A 19,068-nucleotide genomic window follows, 5' to 3' on the forward strand; every position below is an offset into this window, starting at 1 on the left:
CACTGAAAGGTCTTGTGAGGAAAACAAGCCTTTCCCGGAACCCATCTGACTTCCAGCTCAATAAACAACAAAGAATTTTGGACACCTGGAGAAGTTGTTTACAAAGAAGTTACATGTCAAGATAGATGGAAGTCAAAAGGTTGACCTTCTGTTGTCTGTTTCGCTTTTGAATTGTTTTAAGTTGGGATTGAACTGTATAAAAAGGGAGAAAACATCCAAGGAGAGAAAAGAATTCCCAATGAAGGAGAGAAGACCACAAGCCAGCTCAGCTTTCCAGCACCTTTCTAAAAGTCCCTGAGAAGTCCACTGTGTCAACTCACTTTGTCTCCTTCTTTGAAGAAAAGCCTGCTAAATTAATTCTCAATGCCGCCTAAACAGAATTTTTCCAAAAGATTCCAATGACCAGTCTATGTGTATTCGGAGGGCAGATTGTATGCCAGTTTTGGAACCCAAAATATCTCATCTGCTGTTTCTTCAAGAATGAGCAAGTATTCAGACCAAGTGTTTTTTACTTCTGTAATAGAGCTCTAAAAACAAAAATCCCTTTATTTTTCCAGTTAACTGGTGTATGTGTGTGTGAGTGTGAGGGGCAAAGGTAATAAGGGAACTTTAATATATCAATCTGTGCGTTTACGCTTTACTTCATTACTGGTTAAGACTTGTTTTAAAATAAACTGATAATTTTATTGTTTATTGAAGAAATCTGGTTGGTGTGTTTTATTCTGGGATAAAAACATAGTCTATGATTGACCATATCGCTAAGTGGGAAAAAATTTAAATATATGTTTTGACCCGTGGAGAAGTGGAACTAGAATAAACAGCGTACTCCTCATGCCTCAGTCGTAACATTTAATAATGTCAGAGATAGATATAAAACAAGGAAATTCATAAAGAACTTAAAATTAGGAATTCTGAAAAAGACACAACTGCTCATTTTGTCTTTTTTTTTTTAGCATTCAGGTACCAGAAACAACTGAAAAGGGTGCAGCAATTGTTACCATATCCTGCAAAGATAATGATGCCGATCTTGCAAACAGCCAGTTCACTACTTCACTTCAGCCTGGCCTCAGGACTGATGAACGATTTGCTATGGATGGGAAGAATAATACTATTGTGGTATGAGAGTTTCACCTTTCAGCATACATACTGGATAAATGCCAAATCAGCCAGTTAACAAATAATGACTTTATAGGAAAAACTGAACCTCCAATTGAAAAAAACTCTGATGAATTTCTATGACAGCCAAACAAAGCTCGCATGATGGCTCACTGGTAAAGGCACCTCATGCCAAAGGGATCAAGGGATATGGGGAGAAAGCAGGAACAGGGTACTGAATGAGATGATCAGCCATGACCTTTTTTGAATGGCGCAGCAGGTCCGAAGGGCCGAATGGCCTACTCCTGCTCCTATTTTCTATGTTTCTACGTACTGTGCCACAGTCCCCAGGAAAGGCCTTGGAATTTTCTGCAGTAGCAAGTTTCAACCAAGTCAAATCTAGGAGCACCATTTTTGGCATTCGTGTCCACTGGCTGGGAAGATGGGGAGGTTGCGGTGGGAGGCTTGGTGCAGGGGGTGGGGGGGGGAGGGTGAAAATCAACTAGATCTATTACATAAGGTGGAGATCTGATTGGTCTTGTTAATTCTGATCCCATGTCCCATTGTCTTGGCTCTCACATGACAAGGGCTACCTCGACAAGGTAGCATGGAGCTGCAGACACAGTGCAATTGTTCCCCAACAAAGAAGTAGAGGGAGAAAAAAAACAAAAGCTGTAAAATAGCTTTAAGCATACTTTTTGTTCTCTATAAATGAAGCTGATAGGAGAGAAAGAAGGAGGATAATTGGATGGTCAAGTGGTCTTCGAGATGGAATGAAGGATATTTTTTTTTTTTAAAACACCTTTAATAATCAACTTATTACCTTAGTGAGAAAGTTTTTTGTAGGATCAGTTCTTGTAACAAGACGTCTAAAACACCACTGACACACCACATTGCTGATATTCACTGAAACACCACTCTGCAATACAAGCCTAACCCATTTAATATTCCAATTTAAAAAAATAAAGAAACATATTACACAAAATCATTCACTATAGTTGAAGTCCATTCCAAGTATGGTCACCCTCTACATGATGGATCATTTCCTGACTTAAGTCCAAAGTTAGCTTTTACTCATTTGATCCTGTGTCCGATTGTCCTATTCCCACTGTTTAATGTAAAGCAATATTCCATAATATTTACCAGGATATATACCCACAAAATCAATACTCAGATACCTCCTTTCCAAGATAAAATGCTCAACTCTCTCCCATCTTTCCTCATAACTCAGACCTCTGCCCCTAAGGATCAGCTTTGTGGCTCCTTTCTGCACTTTCTCCAGCACTTGAATGCCTTTTTTATTTCTCAGCAACCAGAACTGGACACAGTATGCAAGGAGTAGTCTGACTAGATCACTGCACAGTTTGATTACGGCTTCTGTTGACTTGTATCCTACAGTTTTATCTACCTGTATGTAGTTCAACATATTATTAGGTTTGTTGATTATTACTCTGCATTGACTGGACAAATGACCATTGAATCTATTAAGACTCTTAGGTCTCTTTCAGCTTCATCCTTGGTTAGCTCACACCATTCATGAAAATTTCTTTTAGGAATTTTTCCTGTGTGCAATACTTTAAACTTTCTGCATTAAATTTCATCTGTCATTGTTTGATCCACTCGGATTTTGTTTACCTCTTTCTGTAAGTTCTGGGCTACCCATTTCAATTTTATTAGCCTTTCTAGTTTGCTTCCATCTGCAAATTTAACCAATTTATTTTGAGTATCAGAATCCAAGTCACTGATCTAAATTAGAAACAGGAGTAGTCCCAACACCAAGCCTCGAGTCACCTCAATCAGAACTTCTCCACCGCCTTATATTACTCGTCTAAACTGTACCTGTTTTTCTACCCTTCACCCAGTTTCTTATCATTGAGTTTGATTAATAATAGTGTAGAAGTTATCAAATGCCTTTAGGAACTCCAAGTACACAACATCATAGAGTTTACCAGTTGATTTGAGTTGTCACTTTTTCAAAGAAGGATCTTTCTCATCTAAAGCAATGTTGACTGCTGTTTACCAGATTGCTGTTACTCTTGTTCCTCAGCTTTACTCCTGATAATCAATTACATTGGTTTACATGGAATGGAAATAAGGCTAAGATTTTGACCAGTGTCAAACTCAAAAAATTCAAGCACAACTTCCATGTAGTTGTTCAGCTATTTCAGGGTGCTGAAGTCTCCATGACAATTAATGCCCACCATTTTGTTCTGGTAGGTTATTGGAAACTTGGACTTTGAAGCTGCTACTAATTTTGAAGATAACAATGTCTATGTGATGGCAGTAGTTGTCACAGATACTGCCCCACCACATTACCAGGGTAAGTGACTAGCCTTAAGGAATCAAAAATGAACAAATTCTATTTTCTAAGTTAAAAAAGGACTTTGTTTTCACTTTGAAAAATTACAAGATTGGAATATTAATTCCACAGTTTAGGTAAGAAATTCCAGTCGGAGTTTATTTATTTTCAACAATTTTGTACATATCTTCAGTTCTGCTTTCCAGTAGTTTAGTGCTTGATTGATTTTTTTTTTTTATTGTGTTGATAGACTAGAGAAGTTGGGATTGTTCTCCTTAGAGCAGAGAAGGTTAAGGGGAGATGTAATAGAAATATTCAAAATTATGAAGGATTTTGATATAGTTAGGGAGAAACTGTTTTCCCACTGGCAGGAGGCTCAGTGACCAGAGGACAGAAATTTAAGATAATTGGCAAATGAACCAGAGGGAGATGAGAATTTTTTTTTTTACATATTTGTTATGATCTGGAATGCACTGTCTGAAAGTGTGGTTGAAACAAATTGGCTTAAAATAAAACTATAGAACATGATTACAAATCAAATACATGTTATTGCAACTTATTTTTAAGAAAGTAGGAATTTATTTTACAATTATCTTTTGGCTGGGAACTCAGCTGATGTTGAGAATGAATAAATCAATTACACTATTACTGGCAGAAAAAAGAATTTTCTATTCTCAAAGATGGAAAATTCAGCTCCTTATTGCCCAGTTTTTCAGCACCATGAATAACATTTTGGCTCGAAAATGACCTCAAGGCATCTGAGCACGTATCTGATGTAAAGTGTATTTTGGTGAGGGCGTTAACACATGCAGGGAGCATCTGCCAGAAGTATGCAGAGCAGGCAGATCATGACGTCAGTGTGTAACATGAGAACTGCCATTTTGGGACTCAACGGTCCAACTAACGCTGTCTCTTAACTGCGCACACCTGAATGTGCATTCAGCAGCAGGAAGGACGCCCCCCCCCCCCCTCCCCACCTCACCAGCACTATTTAAAGAGATCATGAACTCCTTTTTTCCTTTCCTTTTTGGCCTCCTTGTCTCGAGAGACAATGGATATGTGCCTAGAGCTGGTCAGTGGTTTGTGAAGCAGCGCCTGGAGTGGCTACACAGGCGAATTCTAGAGTGACAGACTCTTCCACAAGCGCTGCAGGTGAAGTTGGTTGTCGGGGCTGTTACACAGTTGGCTCTCTCCTTACACTTCTGTCTCTTTTCCTGCCAACTGCTGAGTCTCTTCGACTGGCCTCTCTTCAGCCCCGCCTTTATGGTTGCCCGCCAGCTCTGGCGATTGCCGGCAACTGACTCCCATGACTTGTGGTCAATGTCACAGGACTTCATGTCGCATTTGCAAACGTCTTTAAAGCGGAGACATGGACGGGTCTGATACCAGTGACGAGCTCGCTGTACAATACGTCCTTGGGGATCCACCGCCTTCCATGCGGCTCACATGGCCAAGACATCTCAGTCACCGCTGGCTCAGTGGGGTGTACAGATATGGTCCTGCCACCTGATGCCAAGGATGCTCCAGAGACAGCGAAGATGGAATGCGTTGAGACATTGCTCTTAGCTGAGATACATTGTCCAGGCCTCGCTGCCGTAGAGCAAGGTATTGAGGACACAGGCTTGAAACACTCGGACGTTTGTGTTCCGTGTCAGCGCGTCGTTTTCCCACACTCTCTTGGCCAGTCTGGACATAGCAGCAGACTCCTTTCCCATGCGCTTGTTGATTTCTGCATCGAGAGACAGGTTACTGGTAATAGTTGAGCCTAGGTAGGTGAACTCTTGAACTACTTCCAGAGCGTGGTTGCCGATATTGATGGATGAAGCATTTCTGATGCCCTGTCCCATGATGTTCGTTTTCTTGAAATTGATGGTGAGGCAAGCAGCCGCAAGGCTGTCGATGCATCTTGCAGACTCTCTTCAGTGTGGGATGTTAATGCAGCATTGTCAGCAAACAGGAGTTCTCTGATGAGGACTTTCCACACTTTGGTCTTCGCTCTAAGACGGGCCAGGTTGAACAATCTGCCATCTGATCTTGTGTGGAGGAAAATTCCTTCTTCTGAAGACTTAAACACATGAGAGAGCAGCAGTGAGAAGATCTCAAACAGTGTGGGTGCGAGAACACAGCCCTGTTTCACGCCACTTAGGATAGGAAAGGGGTCTGATGAGGTGCTGCTATGCTGAATCGTGCCTTTCATATTGTCATGGAATGAGGTGATGATACTCAGTAGCTTTGGTGGACATCCAATCTTTGCTAGTAGTCTGAAGAGACCATGTCTGCTGACGAGGTCAAAGGCTTTGGTGAGATCTATGAAAGAACGTAGAGGGGCATCTGTTGTTCGCGGCATTTCTCCTGTAGCTGGCGAAGAGAGAACAGCATGACAATAGTGGATCTCACTGCTCGAAAGCCACACTCTGGTTAGGGTAGACAAACTCAGCCATCTTCTGGAGCCTGTTTAAAACGACTTGAGTGAAGGCTAAGCAGGGAGATTCCACAGTAGATGTTGCAGTCACCGCAGTCACCCTTGTTCTTATAGAGGGTGATGATATTGGCATCATGCACCACCCACCACCCCTCACTAGCACTATTTAAAGAGATCATGAACTACTTGAAGGTTAGTTGCTAATTGACTTCTACTGACTGCTGCTGCGATTATAGAGTGGTGGTTTCCAGATATCTTTAAATTTGCCAAAATTTACAGGGTGAGCTGAGGCAAGGACTTTGTCCTGATAGAGTCATTTACAGCACAGAAGGAGGCCATTTGGCCCATCGGGTCCATGCCCACTCTCCACTTAACTACTCAGTCCTACTCAGCTGCTTGATCTTCATAGCAATGCAAGTCGATATCCTTGAAGTGGCCATCCAATTTCCCCTTGAAGTCATTGATCATCTCCGCTTCCACCATCCTTGGTGAGTTCCAGGTCATTACCACTCGCTGCGTAAAAATATTCTTGCTCATATTCCCCTCGCATCTTTTGCGCAAAACCTTCAATATGTATCCCTAGTCCTTGTACCATTAGTTAATGGGAACAAATTTTCCTTGTCTAACTTATCAAAACCTATCATCTTGTACACCTCTTTTAAATCTCCCTTCAATCTCCTTTGTTCTAAGGAGAACAAGCCCAGTTTTTCTAACCTAACCTTGTAATTAAAATCCCCCACCCCAGGAATCATTCTGGTAAATCTCCTCTGCACCCTCTCAAGGTCCTGCACATCCTTCCTAAACTGTGGTGATCAGAACTGGACACAATACTCCAGTTGTGGCCTATGTGATTGGGGTATGGTGAATTGAGCAATGTCTGAGGTTAGTGGTGTAGGGATATGGCATTTGAAGATGCATTCACTGACCTTAACCCCTCATATGAGGTCATTGTACTTCTTGACGCACTGCATCCAATTCTTGGGGCTTTACTCCTGGCATTGACCTCCATGATTACTTGCTCCTACTGCCTTCTGAGTGCGTGTCTGGAGGGACCCCTGTGGAAACAGGACATCTGTAATCCTGTCCACCTCCTCTACTGAGGCCTCCAGTACTGCATCTGAAAACCTTTTTTTTTTAGGGTCAGATTCAGCTCCCACGGAACTCTCAGCACCTGCTTCAGCCACAATGCCCCTCCATTTTAAGAGGTGTAAACTAGCATTAAGCAGTGCAGATTAGCTTTAAGTGGTGCTAGCCACTCACACTATTGGCCCCCTGCTCAAGCATCCAGTTAATCAACAGTGCCTTTAACGCTGGTTGGACACTGGTATCATTTAGAACAGCAGACAGCACAAAGTTGGCACTCAATGTGCATGGCTTAGTCATGCATTATGATTCCTGGTTTCAGGGGCTGTCAACTTTAGCCCCCTAGATTTTAGTAATTCCCTGTCAAGTCTTTTTAGTTTCTTTTTGAGTTGATTTTCTAGGTATATTGTACTTAGAAGCAAGCATTACAGTAGTAAGAAAACTGAAAACAAGCATTCTCTCGAATTCATCTAATGTACTGAAACGCAGTACTTTCTAATCGTACACTAAAAAGATTGCATGCTTTATGTGAAATATGACACAGGAATCTACTAATATAATGGTCATTTTCTGACTGCCTGATTTATCTCACCTAGATACAGTGACTGTGTATGTCAGAGTAACGCCAGTAGATGAATTTCGTCCATCTTTCACTCAAACGTCTTATACTTTCAACATATCTGAATTCAGTGAAAGTAAGTAAACATCCAGTGGCACGGAGGTAAAATATCTCATTCAGTTCTTTAATTTCTGGTGAAGGAGCATGAGACTTTTTTCCAACAGCCGAATGATAAACATTGATGTATAACAAGCATATAATTATATATATATATAATGTATAATAAGCATAAACTAATCTGGGCTTGAGGAAAGAGCATAATATAAACCTTGCTTTAGGTCCCATTTATCTTATTGATGCCAAGAAAATTAAAGTTTGAACTATCAAACCATCATTTATGTTCATTAAGCACAGCAGGTTTCAAAACATTCTATTGTGGCAGTTTTTACCTTCTGATGACATTCTGATGCCATAAACATTCAAATATACAGAAAATACTGGTGCAGGTCTCAGAAATGAGAAATTTATAAAAAGCTGCAAAATACCGGAATTATTGACTTTGAATTTTGCTGTGCCTAAAATTTTGAGCATGAATTTAAGTCCATGAAGAATTGGCATTACTGCAGGAAACTTGCTTTCGCTGATCTTTTGCATGGGGAGAATGAGTCAAGGCACAGAATTGACCGTAACAATGATTTGGAATAAAACCGGTATGGATCAGTTAAACATTAATTTCTTCGGGAAATAAATGATGCAGTGCCACCCTAATGCTGTAGTCACACAAACTACGTGGGAAATTAAGTCATTCTAACAACAAATCTCCATGTGGTGTTTCATCCAATTTACTTTCAGCAAACCTGGATTCTGTTATCATTATTATTCAGACAATAGCGTGCCCCAAGATAGAAAGCAGGATGCGGTCAACCATGACTCATTTGGAATCCATGTCGAAGCTCTTCTTCCGTTAACAGTTTGTAGCCCATTGTAAGAATTTAATTTTAATAAATAAGATTTTGCTCTGTATTCCAACAATTTATCTCAGAAATGGAGAAGTGTCTCTTTATCCCAAGCTGCTGGATAACTGTGTTCTAACTATTTAATTAGTTACAAATCCAGAAACACCCAATCTGACCAATTTGTTACGAACAACAACTTGAATTTATATCGCACATTGATATAGCAAAACATCCCAAGGTGCTTCACAGGGGCGTTATCAATCAAAATGTGAGAGCTCACCATAAACGTGCAATAAGTTATCACAAAGCAACCGAATGGTTATATTAATTGAAATAAAACAGTGTTGTCATATTTGAACAAAAACTTTGCTGCCGTTATAGACACTGGAGACAAATTGCAATTTAAAATTGATTTGTAATTTTGCTGTTGTATTTAATGTTAATTTAGTCTGCAGATCTCCTTAAATCACTGATATTTTCCAGTACTTTTAACAATGAAGACATGGGATTTGTAAAACTAAGATAGCAAAGACTTTAGCACACCATGATTACAACAGTGTAACATTGTAACAGTGCAACAAGGTGTAACATTGCACTGTGTTCATGTGAAAATGGAAAAATTGGAAGCCTAGAAACCTTCCAACAGAAAGTGAGGTGAGTAGGCATACACAATGTATCACATCGGCATGATTAATAATGACTGCTCTTAAATAGTGCAATTTCCAGAATGTAGCATGAATAAGTTGGGAAAATCTTCATAAGCAGAAAAAATGGGAATTGCATGCCTTCTCCATTGTAATATGCCACATTTTCTAGGGGCATCGTTAACCATTCCCACAAGCACCGCTGATTAGCATTTCAAAGAAGACAAGAACTACTTGCATTTAAAGAGTGTCTTTACCATAGTAAAATGTCTCAAGGCACTTCATAGGAGCATTGATTTAGTGAATGCAAATCCCCGGAGCCAAGCGATAGCCTCTTCATTTGCTGAGTTTAAGGTGATCAGTCTGCCACTTAGTCTGTAGAGGGAACACTCTTTGGTAATGTGCAGCATTGTTTGTGTCTCTCCACAAATACATAAGGGGTTTGTACCTGACAGGGGCGAGACCATGATCCTGTTCCAGGTAGGTTTTGAGTAAAATGGCTGTAACCAATTCTAGAGCTTCAGGCCAGGGAGGGCGAAACACCGTTCGGGTGGTGGTGAAGGTTAATGAAGGAGGTGCACCTGTAGACCGAACCTTCTTCATTAAGAAAATCCTTATTGATTGCTGTGGGTTCCAACCTGCGTACATCTTCTGCCTGCAGGACATCCCCAGCAGTGGATATTTTGACATGACGTTCAAGAACGTGGCGGGAAGCATCAAGTTCCTGAAGGTGTTCAAGGAGAAGGGAAACCAGGTGCCGCTGTCGATCCTCACAGTGGAGCCACTCTTCACGCTGCCGTCGCAATGTGACCGGGTGGTGACAATTCACCTCTACAACCCCCTTGTTCCTGTCGTGGATGTACTCACCTTCCTCGCCAGGTACGTCGAGGTGGCTGGCAGCAGCACTGATGTCAAGGACCCATTTGGAATTTGGACCAGAAAGCGGCAGGTCAAGGTGACCTTAAAGGTCGCTGCCAATGGAGCCATCATCCATCCTCGCTCCAGCTTCGCTATCGGGGGAAGTCGAGGCTTCTCGGTCTATGCGGGGCAGCCCCGAGTCTGTCACACCCGTGGCAAATCTGGTCACATGGCAGCTAACTGCAGCACAGTCATCTGCAAGACCTGCAAGAAGGAAGACTATCAGACCAAGGAATGTAAACAGAGTAAGTGCTGCAACCTGTGTGGTGAGGCAGGTCACCTCTACAAAACCTGCCCCAAACGCTGCCTCAGTTATGCTCAGGCGGCAAGATCCAAGGAAAGGCCAGGAGAAGGAACGATGAATGCGTCTGGTGCTGTGAAGGAGACAAGCAACCCTCTCCGCAGCGAGGAAAGTCTACCTGAGAAGGAGAAGAAAGGGAAGGCAGCTGAAACCAGTGACCCAACACCTACCCTGTGCCTGGAAACCCCTCCGCTACAGACAGAATCAATGGAGGAGGAGGCAGCAGATGGACAAACTGGTCAATGGCAGGTGGTACAAAGGAAAACCACAAAGAAAAAACCTCCAAAAATGGAATAGGCCATCACCCAAACCAGTGGCAAGAGGAGACTACTGTCTGAGACAGACTACGTCAGCTCCTCTTTACTCAACGAGGAAGGGCCGGAATGACGGCACCTGCCAAAGAAGTGGCAGAACTCAAAGGAGCTGGAAGATAAAGCCCCCCAGCTCTGAGGCACTGGAAGCTGTGATGGGCCAAGCGCACCCCAAACCCAAAGCACCGAACCCAGCGACATGCCCAGTGCACTCCAGCTCCGGGACACCGAGAACAAAGAAGCGTTGGGCGCACTCCAGCTCCGGGAAGCTGGGAGCAGTGATGTTTTCGAGGAGCAACAGAGGGGAACGATACCAACAGCAGAGGACAGCCCAAGCCTTGCTGCCTACAAGATGCACGCCGATGTCACCCCAGCGGAACAAACCCTGCATGAGGAACCAGGAGGGGTTTCTGAGCCCAACAAACGTGAAACAGCTTGCGTACACTATGGGTATGCAGGAAAATATGGAAGGACTGGGACTTGCAAGGACAAATGGTGTGGGAAGCAAAAACTAACTTAAAAATGGGTATAAAGATTGCTTCAATTAACGTGCGTAGCATTAAATCCACTACGCGATGTGTTTCAACTTTGGACTACCTCGCCAAGGTCAAAGCCAACCTACTGTTTCTGCAGGAGTGTGGAATACCACACCTGAGCCCATACAGGCAATGGTTACGATGGTGGTCCCATGGGCCATCGATCTGGTCGGGGGGTAATGATTCCCGTTCCTCCAGCCTGGGTATTCTGCTGCGGGGAGGTAACTTCACCATCTCCGATGTTAAGGAGGTGGTTGGTGGTCGCCTCCTCGTAGCAGATGTAATGTACAACAATGCTCCACTCCGGTTGATCAACATGTATGCCCCGGTTCAATGCAGCGAGCGGCTGACCGTCTTCCAGCAGCTCCCACTGCTGCTGGCGACGTCCAGGCCGGTCATTCTAGGCGGTGACTTCAACTGCATCATCGATGCAGCTGGACGATCCGGCTGTGACGACAGCAAACTGGACGCTACGTCCAGATTCCTAATGGAAACAGTAAAAGATGCCAAGCTGCATGATGTCTTCAGCAAACCCTGCACATGGAGCACAGTGTAGATACACCTGGTCAAGACCGAACGGGTCTGCCCTTTCCAGGATTGACTTCCTGTTTGTGTCCCATGCTGTCACGATCAGATCCACCGACGACAAGCCGGTGTTCTTCTCCGACCATTGCCGATTACTGGCCGATTGGTCATCCTGTAAGTGACAGCGGGTTGGCAGGGGGACATGGAAGCTCAATGCTACACTGCTAGCCCCAGAGAACGTTGAGGAACTCAAAAGGGATTACAAAGGTTGGAGAACCGTGAAACCCCTCTTTGAGTCTCCTGTTCACTGGTGGGAGGCGATCAAGGAGAACATCAAGAGGTTCTTTATCTTCAAAAGGTGTTCAGAGGACGAGAGAGAGACAGAGGGAAATGTCCCGACTCCAGAAAAGAATGCAAAATCTGCGCCGGCTGCAGTCGATGGGGGTCGAGGTCAATGAGGACCTCCATGAGGTGAAGAGTCAGCAGGCCTCACTCTTTGCCATGGAGGCCTCCAAGATCATCTTCCAGTCCAGAGTCCGCTCCATCGAGCGGGGTGAGACGTGCTCACATTACTTCTTCCAAAAAGTAGAGAGAGAGAGCTCTGTTATCAGTACACAAACATCAGTAGCACAGTCTCAATCAATGGGTGGGAATCAGAAAGTTTCCCGATCCAATCTGGAGTCAGACAGGGCTGTCCTCTCTCCCCGGTCTTGTTTGTTTGCTTTATTGAACCTTTTGCCATTAGGAAGGATGCGGGCATAAGAGGGGCGACAATCCCAGGCAGTGTGAGGCACTCAGGTAAAAGTCTCGCTGTACATGGACGACATCGCCGTCTTCTGCTCGGTTCCGCTGTCAGTTTGCAGACTGATGAGCATCTGCGACTGGCCTCGGGAGCCAAAGTTAACCACAGCAAGAGTGAGGCCATGTTCTTTGGGAACTGGGCCGACCAATCCTTTGTCCCCTTCACTGTCAGATCAGACTACCTGGTTCGGAAGGGCCGGGGCGTGCGCCAAAACCCGGATAAGAGCGAGTAGCCAGGGTACACAATAAACTGAGCATGTGGGAGCAGCGATCTCACTCCATTGTGGGTAAGAACCTGGTCACCAGGTGCGAGGCGCTCACGTTGTTGCTGTATGTGGCGCAAGTCTGGCCCATACCCCACTCCTGCACCGTGGCAGTCACCCGAGCCATTTGCTTTATCTGGAGATCAAAAATTGACTGGGTCCGGAGGGACACGATGTTCAAATCTTTGGCTAAGGGCGGGAAAAATGTACCCAACATCGCCCTCATCCTGATGACCACTTTCATGTGCAGCTGCATCAAGCTTTCATGGGCGGCACAGTGGCGCAGTGGTTAGCACCACAGCCTCACAGCTCCAGGGACCCGGGTTCGATTCTGGGTACTGCCTGTGCGGAGTTTGCAAGTTCCCTCTGTGTCGGCGTGGGTTTTCGCCGGGTGCTCCGGTTTCCTCCCACATCCAAAGACTTGCAGGTGATAGGTTAATTGGCTGTTGTAAATTGCCCCTAGTGCAGGGAGGTGATAGGAATATGGGATTACTGTAGGGTTAGTATAAATGGGTGGTTGTTGGTCGGCACAGACTCAGTGGGCCGAAGGGCCTGTTTCAGTGCTGTAAAAAAAAAGCTGTGTGTAGACCCCCAGTACGCAAACACCAAGTGTCACTACGTGCTGAGGTTTTATCTGTCCCCAGTGTTGCGAAGGATAGGCCTGGTCACATTGCCGCGGAACGCTCCATCCAGTTGGACCGTGCCGTGCCACCTATCCTTCGTGGGAAAGTTTCTGCTGGAAAACACCTTTGACCACCAATCCATCAGGCAGTGGTCTACACGGCATGTCCTCAAGGCCCTACAGGCAAAGGAGATGGTGGATCCGGTCGGATGGTTCCCCGAGCAGACTGCCAAAGTCATTTGGCAGAATGCCTCATCACCAAAACTTTCAAATGAGCACCAAGACGTAGCTTAGCTGGTGGTGAGAAGGGCCCTCCCCGTCAGATCCTTCCTGCACGCCCGGAGTCTCGCCCCCTCCACACGCTGCCCTCCAGGTGGCTGCAGTGGGTAAGAGACAGTTGCCCATCTCCTTCTGGAATGTGTCTTTGCAAAGCAGGTGTGGAAAGAGATGCAGTGGTTTTTGTCGAGGTTCATCCCAAGCAGCTCTGTAACACAGGAGTCTGTGCTCTACAGGCTGTTCCCATGGACCGCACACCGAAATAAACATCAACTGCTGCTGGAGGACCATCAATTCAGTGAAAGACGCTCTTTGGTCTGCCTGAAACTTGCTGGTCTTCCAGCACAAAGAGTTTTCCACAACCGGGTGTTGCAGACTGGCACATTCCAATGTCCAGGACTACGTGCTGATGGACGCACTAAAGCTTGGGGCAGCCGCAGCAAAGGCTCAATGGGGGAAAGACCACTGTGTAAGGTCCTCCCACCAAAGTGAAGTGAGGGACTGGACCCATGGGAAACCCCTCGGGCTGTATACACCAGATATGAGTTTACTGTAAAGTGTACATGGCTTGTAAAATGGAATGGAAGGGTTGTAAGGCAACTTACTCCTGTATCGATAAAAACTGATTTCCTTCGCACTTTTTGGAATGCCAACTTGGTGCTGTTTTGAATTGTTTTATAATGCATTTTTTACAGATTTTTATGAATAAAGTAAATTTTTTGAAAAAAAATAAGGGGTTTGTACTGAGGCCCCAGCGGTGGAGGTTGGCTGTACAGGGGCTCTGGCTTGTCCTGAACCTGTTTAGCAAGGACGACTCTCGCCGTGGTAGTCTGCCATTCGACAGACGTGGTTTGCCACTATGAACTTGTTCATGATTTCCTGTGTTTCCCATTCCTTGATCCAAAGAATGTCTGCTGGTAGTTCTTGCTCAGGAAAGACGCTCCATATGGGGCACCAAGATGGAAGGTGGGCAGAGGTGGATTGAACATGTCACTATGGAGTGGTAAGTGAGGTGCAGCATGGATGGTTTCAACCAGCTTGTGGGTTTTTGTCAGTAGGTGTATGTGTGGGGGAATGATATTTGGGAGGACAGGAAGCCAGGGAGGGGTGTTGAGCGGAGGGTTCCAGTTATGATTCACCTTGCTGCATTCAATTGAGTATCAACAAGATGTGTGTGTGATAACCTGTCCATCATCAGAGCATAACTCTACAAAATTTGATAGCAAGCCGGATAAGGAGACAGTATGACAGATATCAAAAGCTTGGTCAAAGAAATAGGTTTTAAAGAGCATATTAAAGGAGGAGAGAGGTGGAGAGGTGAGCAGTTTAGGGAGATCATTCCAGAGATTGGGGTCTAGATGGTGGAAGGCACAGCAAAGGAAGTGGGGGAATTGACAAGAGGCTAGGCATGGAGCAATGCAGTTTACTTGGAGGTTGCAGGGCTAGAAGAGATTACAGAGATTGACAGATTGAATGAAGCAACGATGCCAGCACAGCAGTGATACTGTGTAATGATATATATTAACAGTTGTTCTGTTCTTTTCTTTCCAGTAGGAACAAAGATTGGACAAGTGCTTGCAGAAGACAAAGATTTTCCAGGCCTTGAACTCATTTACTCAGTTATAGGAGGGGGAAACACACTAGGCTACAGTCAGTTGTTTTGGATAAACCCTACATCAGGGGAAATATACCTTGTGGCCCAACCAGACTATGAGACAACTGCCCAATATTTCCTGACAGTACAGGCTGTTGAAATAGGTTCTGATGATCCAAAGGCTGCTACAACTATTGTAAGTTTCTAATACTCAAGGCTAGTTCACCTGTAAGACTCATTGCAATAAACATTAAATAGATATTGAGTGGGGTGGGTGTGGGTCATTGGTTTGATTTAGCGAAATTAATCCAATGCTCAAATATTCAGCAGGATATACATGTCTTTTTTTTTTAATTGGTTTCACTGCTAGGTTTTCAATTTTCTCTCAGTACCTGGAGGACATATTGGCACTCAAGAGGTCTAAAATTGCACGGCTCAGGAATTCATTCATTGACATTGGCTGACATTGTGGAGGCATTAATTAAGGAAGTTAAGTTTAATACACCACGGGAATTTGTCTGGCATATTTGCAATGCACATTCTTGAATATTGGCCAGACTGAAAGATGGAACACTTGATGGAGACAGAATGCTGCACTACCAGAGGAGGGTAGCTAACCAAATCACCTCCCACAGGCACAACTCGTACAGGGCTATAAAAGAATAATAATGATGAGTCATCATGAATGCATGGCTGGAAAGATGGTGCAGGAGGGAGGGCTTTCGATTCCTGGGACATTGGGACTGACTCTGGGGGGGATGGGACCTGTACAGGCCGGACAGTTTGTACCTGAACAGAGCCGGGACTGAGTTCCTTGCGGGACGTTTTGCCAATGCCGTTGGGGAGAGTTTAAACTAATTTACCTGAGGGTAGACTCAGTTGGGACAAAATCAGAAATTAAAATGGAAGGCAGAAAATTAATGGATGAGTCTGGAAGACAGAGAAAACAAAAGGTTAGAAAATTAAAAAAAAAAGAATTTGGCAGTGCTCAAGGGTATCTATTTCAATGCAAGGAGTATAGCAAATAAAGCAGATGAGCTGAGGGCACAGGTAGACACGTGGCATTATGATATCATAGCTATTACAGAAACATGGCTTAAGGGGGGACAGGAATGGCAGCTCAACATTCCTGGTTACAGCGTTTTCAGATGGGATAAAAGAGGGGGATAAGAAAGGAGGGTGAGTGGCAATTTTGGTCAAGGAAACTATTACAGCTGTGAGGAGGGATGCTATGTTGGAAGGTTCATCAAATGAGGCCATATGGATTGAGCTAAGGAACAAAAAAGGGACAAATCACACTGCTGGGAGTGTACTATAGACCCCCAAACAGTCAGAGGGAGATAGAAGAGTAAATACGTAGGCAAACCTCTGAGAAGTGCAAGAAAAATAGGGCAGTAATAGTAGGGGATTTTAACTACCCCAATATTAACATGGATAGTTTGAGTGTGAAAGCTATTGAGGGATCAAAATTCTTGGTGTATTCAGGAGAACCTTTTTGACCAGTATGTAACAAGTCCTACAAGACAGGGCGCAGTTTGAGACTTAGTTTTAGGAAAGGAAGATGGGCAGGTGGAAGGAGTGGCAGTGGGAGAGCATTTTGGTGGTAGTGATCATAATTCAGTCAGTTTTAACATAATTATGGAAAAGGACAGAGATAGAACAGGAGTTAGAGTTCTCAATTGGGGCAAGGCCAATTTTACTAAACCGAGGAGTGATTTAGCGAAAGTTGGCTGGAAACAGCTACTTGAAGGTAAATCAGTGTCAGAGCAGTGGGAGGCATTCAAACGGGAGATTCAAGAGGTTCAGAATAAACATGTTCCCACAAAAAAAAAAAGGGTGAGGCGGCCAAATCTAGAGCCCCATGGATGTCAGGAAGCCTACAGGGTAAGATAAGGCAGAAAAGGAAAGCTTATGTCCGACACTGAGAACTCAGAGGAGGTGTATAGAAAGTGCAGGGGTGAAATCAAAAAGGAAATTAGGAAAGCAAAGAGAGGGCATGAAAGAATATTGGCAAGCAAAATCAAGGTGAACCCAAAGATATTTTATCAATACATTAAGAGTAAGAGGATAACTAGGGAGAGAGCAGGGCCCATAAGGGGCGGAAGATGTTGGTATGGTTCTTTTGAATACTTTGTGTCTGTCTTCACAAAAGAGGGGGACGATGCAGATATAGTAGTTAAGGAGGAGGAATGTGAAGTTTTGGATGTGATAGAGGAAGTATTAATGAGATTAGCATCCTTGAAAGTTGATAAATCACCAAGGCCAGATGAAATGTATCCTAGGCTGTTAAAAGAAGCAAGAGAGAAAATAGCAGAAGGTCTGACCATCACTTTGCAGTCCTCACTGGATACAGGTGTGGTGCCGGAGGATTGGAGAATTGCTAATGTTGTACCTCTGTTTAAAAAGGGACAGAGGGATAGACCGAATAATTACAGGCCAGTCAGTCTAAACTCAGTAGTGGGCAAATTATTGGAATCTATTTTGAGAGACAGGATAAACTGTCACTTAGAAAGGCACAGGTTAATCAAGGATAGCATGGATTTAAGGGGAGATCTTGTTCGACCAACATGATTGAATTTTTTTGAAGAAGTAACAAGGAAGATAGATGAGGATAGTGCAGTTGATGTAGTCTACATGGATATTAGCAAGGCTTTTGACAAGGTCCCACATGGCAGATTGGTTAAAAAAATAAAATCCCATGGGATCCAGGGAAATGCAGCAAGGTGGATACAAAATTGGCTCAGTGGCAGGAAACAAAGGGTAATTGTTGACGAGTGTTTTAGCGACTGGAGGGCTGTTTCCAGTGGCGTTCCGCAGGGCTCAGTACTGGGTCCCCTGCTTTTTGTGGTGTATATTTACGACATGGATGTAAAAGTAGGGGACATGATCAAGAAGTTTGCAGACAACACAAAGATTGGCTGCATGATAGATAACGAGGAGGATAGCTGTAGGCTGCAGGAAGATATTGATGGTCTGGTCAGATGGGCAGAAAAGTGGCAAATGGAATCCAACCTGGAGAAGTGTGAGATGATGCATTTGGGGAGATCAAACAAGGCAAAGGAATACACGATTTATGGGAAAATACTGAGAAGTGTAGAGGAAGTGAGGGACCTTGGAGTGAATGTCCACAGATCCCTGAAGGTAGCAGGACTGGTCGATAAGGTGGTTAAGAAGGCATATAGAATCCTTTATTAGCCAAGGTATAGAATATAAGAGCAGGGAGGTTATGCTGGAACTGTATAACACATTGGTTAGGCCACAACTTGAGTACTGTGTACAGTTCTGGTCACCTCATTACAGAAAGGATGTAATTGCACTAGAGAGGGTTACAGAGAAGATTTACAAGGATGTTGCCAGGACTGGAAAATTGCAGCTATGAGGAAAGATTGGATAGGCTGGGGTTGTTCTCCTTGGAACACAGAAGGCTGAGGGGAGATCTGATTGAAATGTACAAAATTTTGAGGGGCCTGGATAGAGTGGAGGTGAAGGGCTTATTCACTTTAGTAGAGAGGTCCATGACTAGGGGGCATAGATTTAAAGCGATTGGTAGAAAAATTAGAGGGGAGATGAGGAAAAACTTTTTCTCCTAAAGGGTGGTCGGGGTCTGGACCTCACTGCCTGAAAGGGTAGTTGAGGCAGAAACCCTTAACTCATTCAAAAGGAGTCTGGATATGCACCTCAAGTGCCGTAATCTGCAGGGCTACGGACCAAATGGTGGAAGGTGAGATTAGAATAGGTGGATTGTTTTTTGGCTGACACAGACACAATGGACCAAGTGGCCTCTTTCTGTGCCTTCAACTTTCTATGATTCTATGATCCTTAGTTTCTTGTACGATTTTCCACTCTTTCCTTCATTGTTGTTT

General features: G+C 44.2%; 1 protein-coding gene across 1 annotated transcript in view; it reads left to right on the forward strand.

Moving 5' to 3' along the window:
* The window catches only part of LOC137379357 (cadherin-related family member 3-like), an 88,335-nt gene that overhangs the window by 57,508 nt on the left and 11,759 nt on the right, over positions 1-19,068 (forward strand). Inside the window, exons 9-14 of the mRNA XM_068050063.1 lie at positions 954-1,116; positions 3,313-3,415; positions 7,496-7,594; positions 8,343-8,442; positions 9,938-10,221; positions 15,163-15,401. Of these exons, the coding sequence (XP_067906164.1) occupies positions 954-1,116; positions 3,313-3,415; positions 7,496-7,594; positions 8,343-8,442; positions 9,938-10,221; positions 15,163-15,401 (988 nt within the window). The remainder of the gene's footprint in view (positions 1-953; positions 1,117-3,312; positions 3,416-7,495; positions 7,595-8,342; positions 8,443-9,937; positions 10,222-15,162; positions 15,402-19,068) is intronic.

This window comes from Heterodontus francisci, chromosome 18 (genome assembly GCF_036365525.1).
Source record: "Heterodontus francisci isolate sHetFra1 chromosome 18, sHetFra1.hap1, whole genome shotgun sequence".
Lineage (NCBI taxonomy): Eukaryota > Metazoa > Chordata > Chondrichthyes > Heterodontiformes > Heterodontidae > Heterodontus > Heterodontus francisci.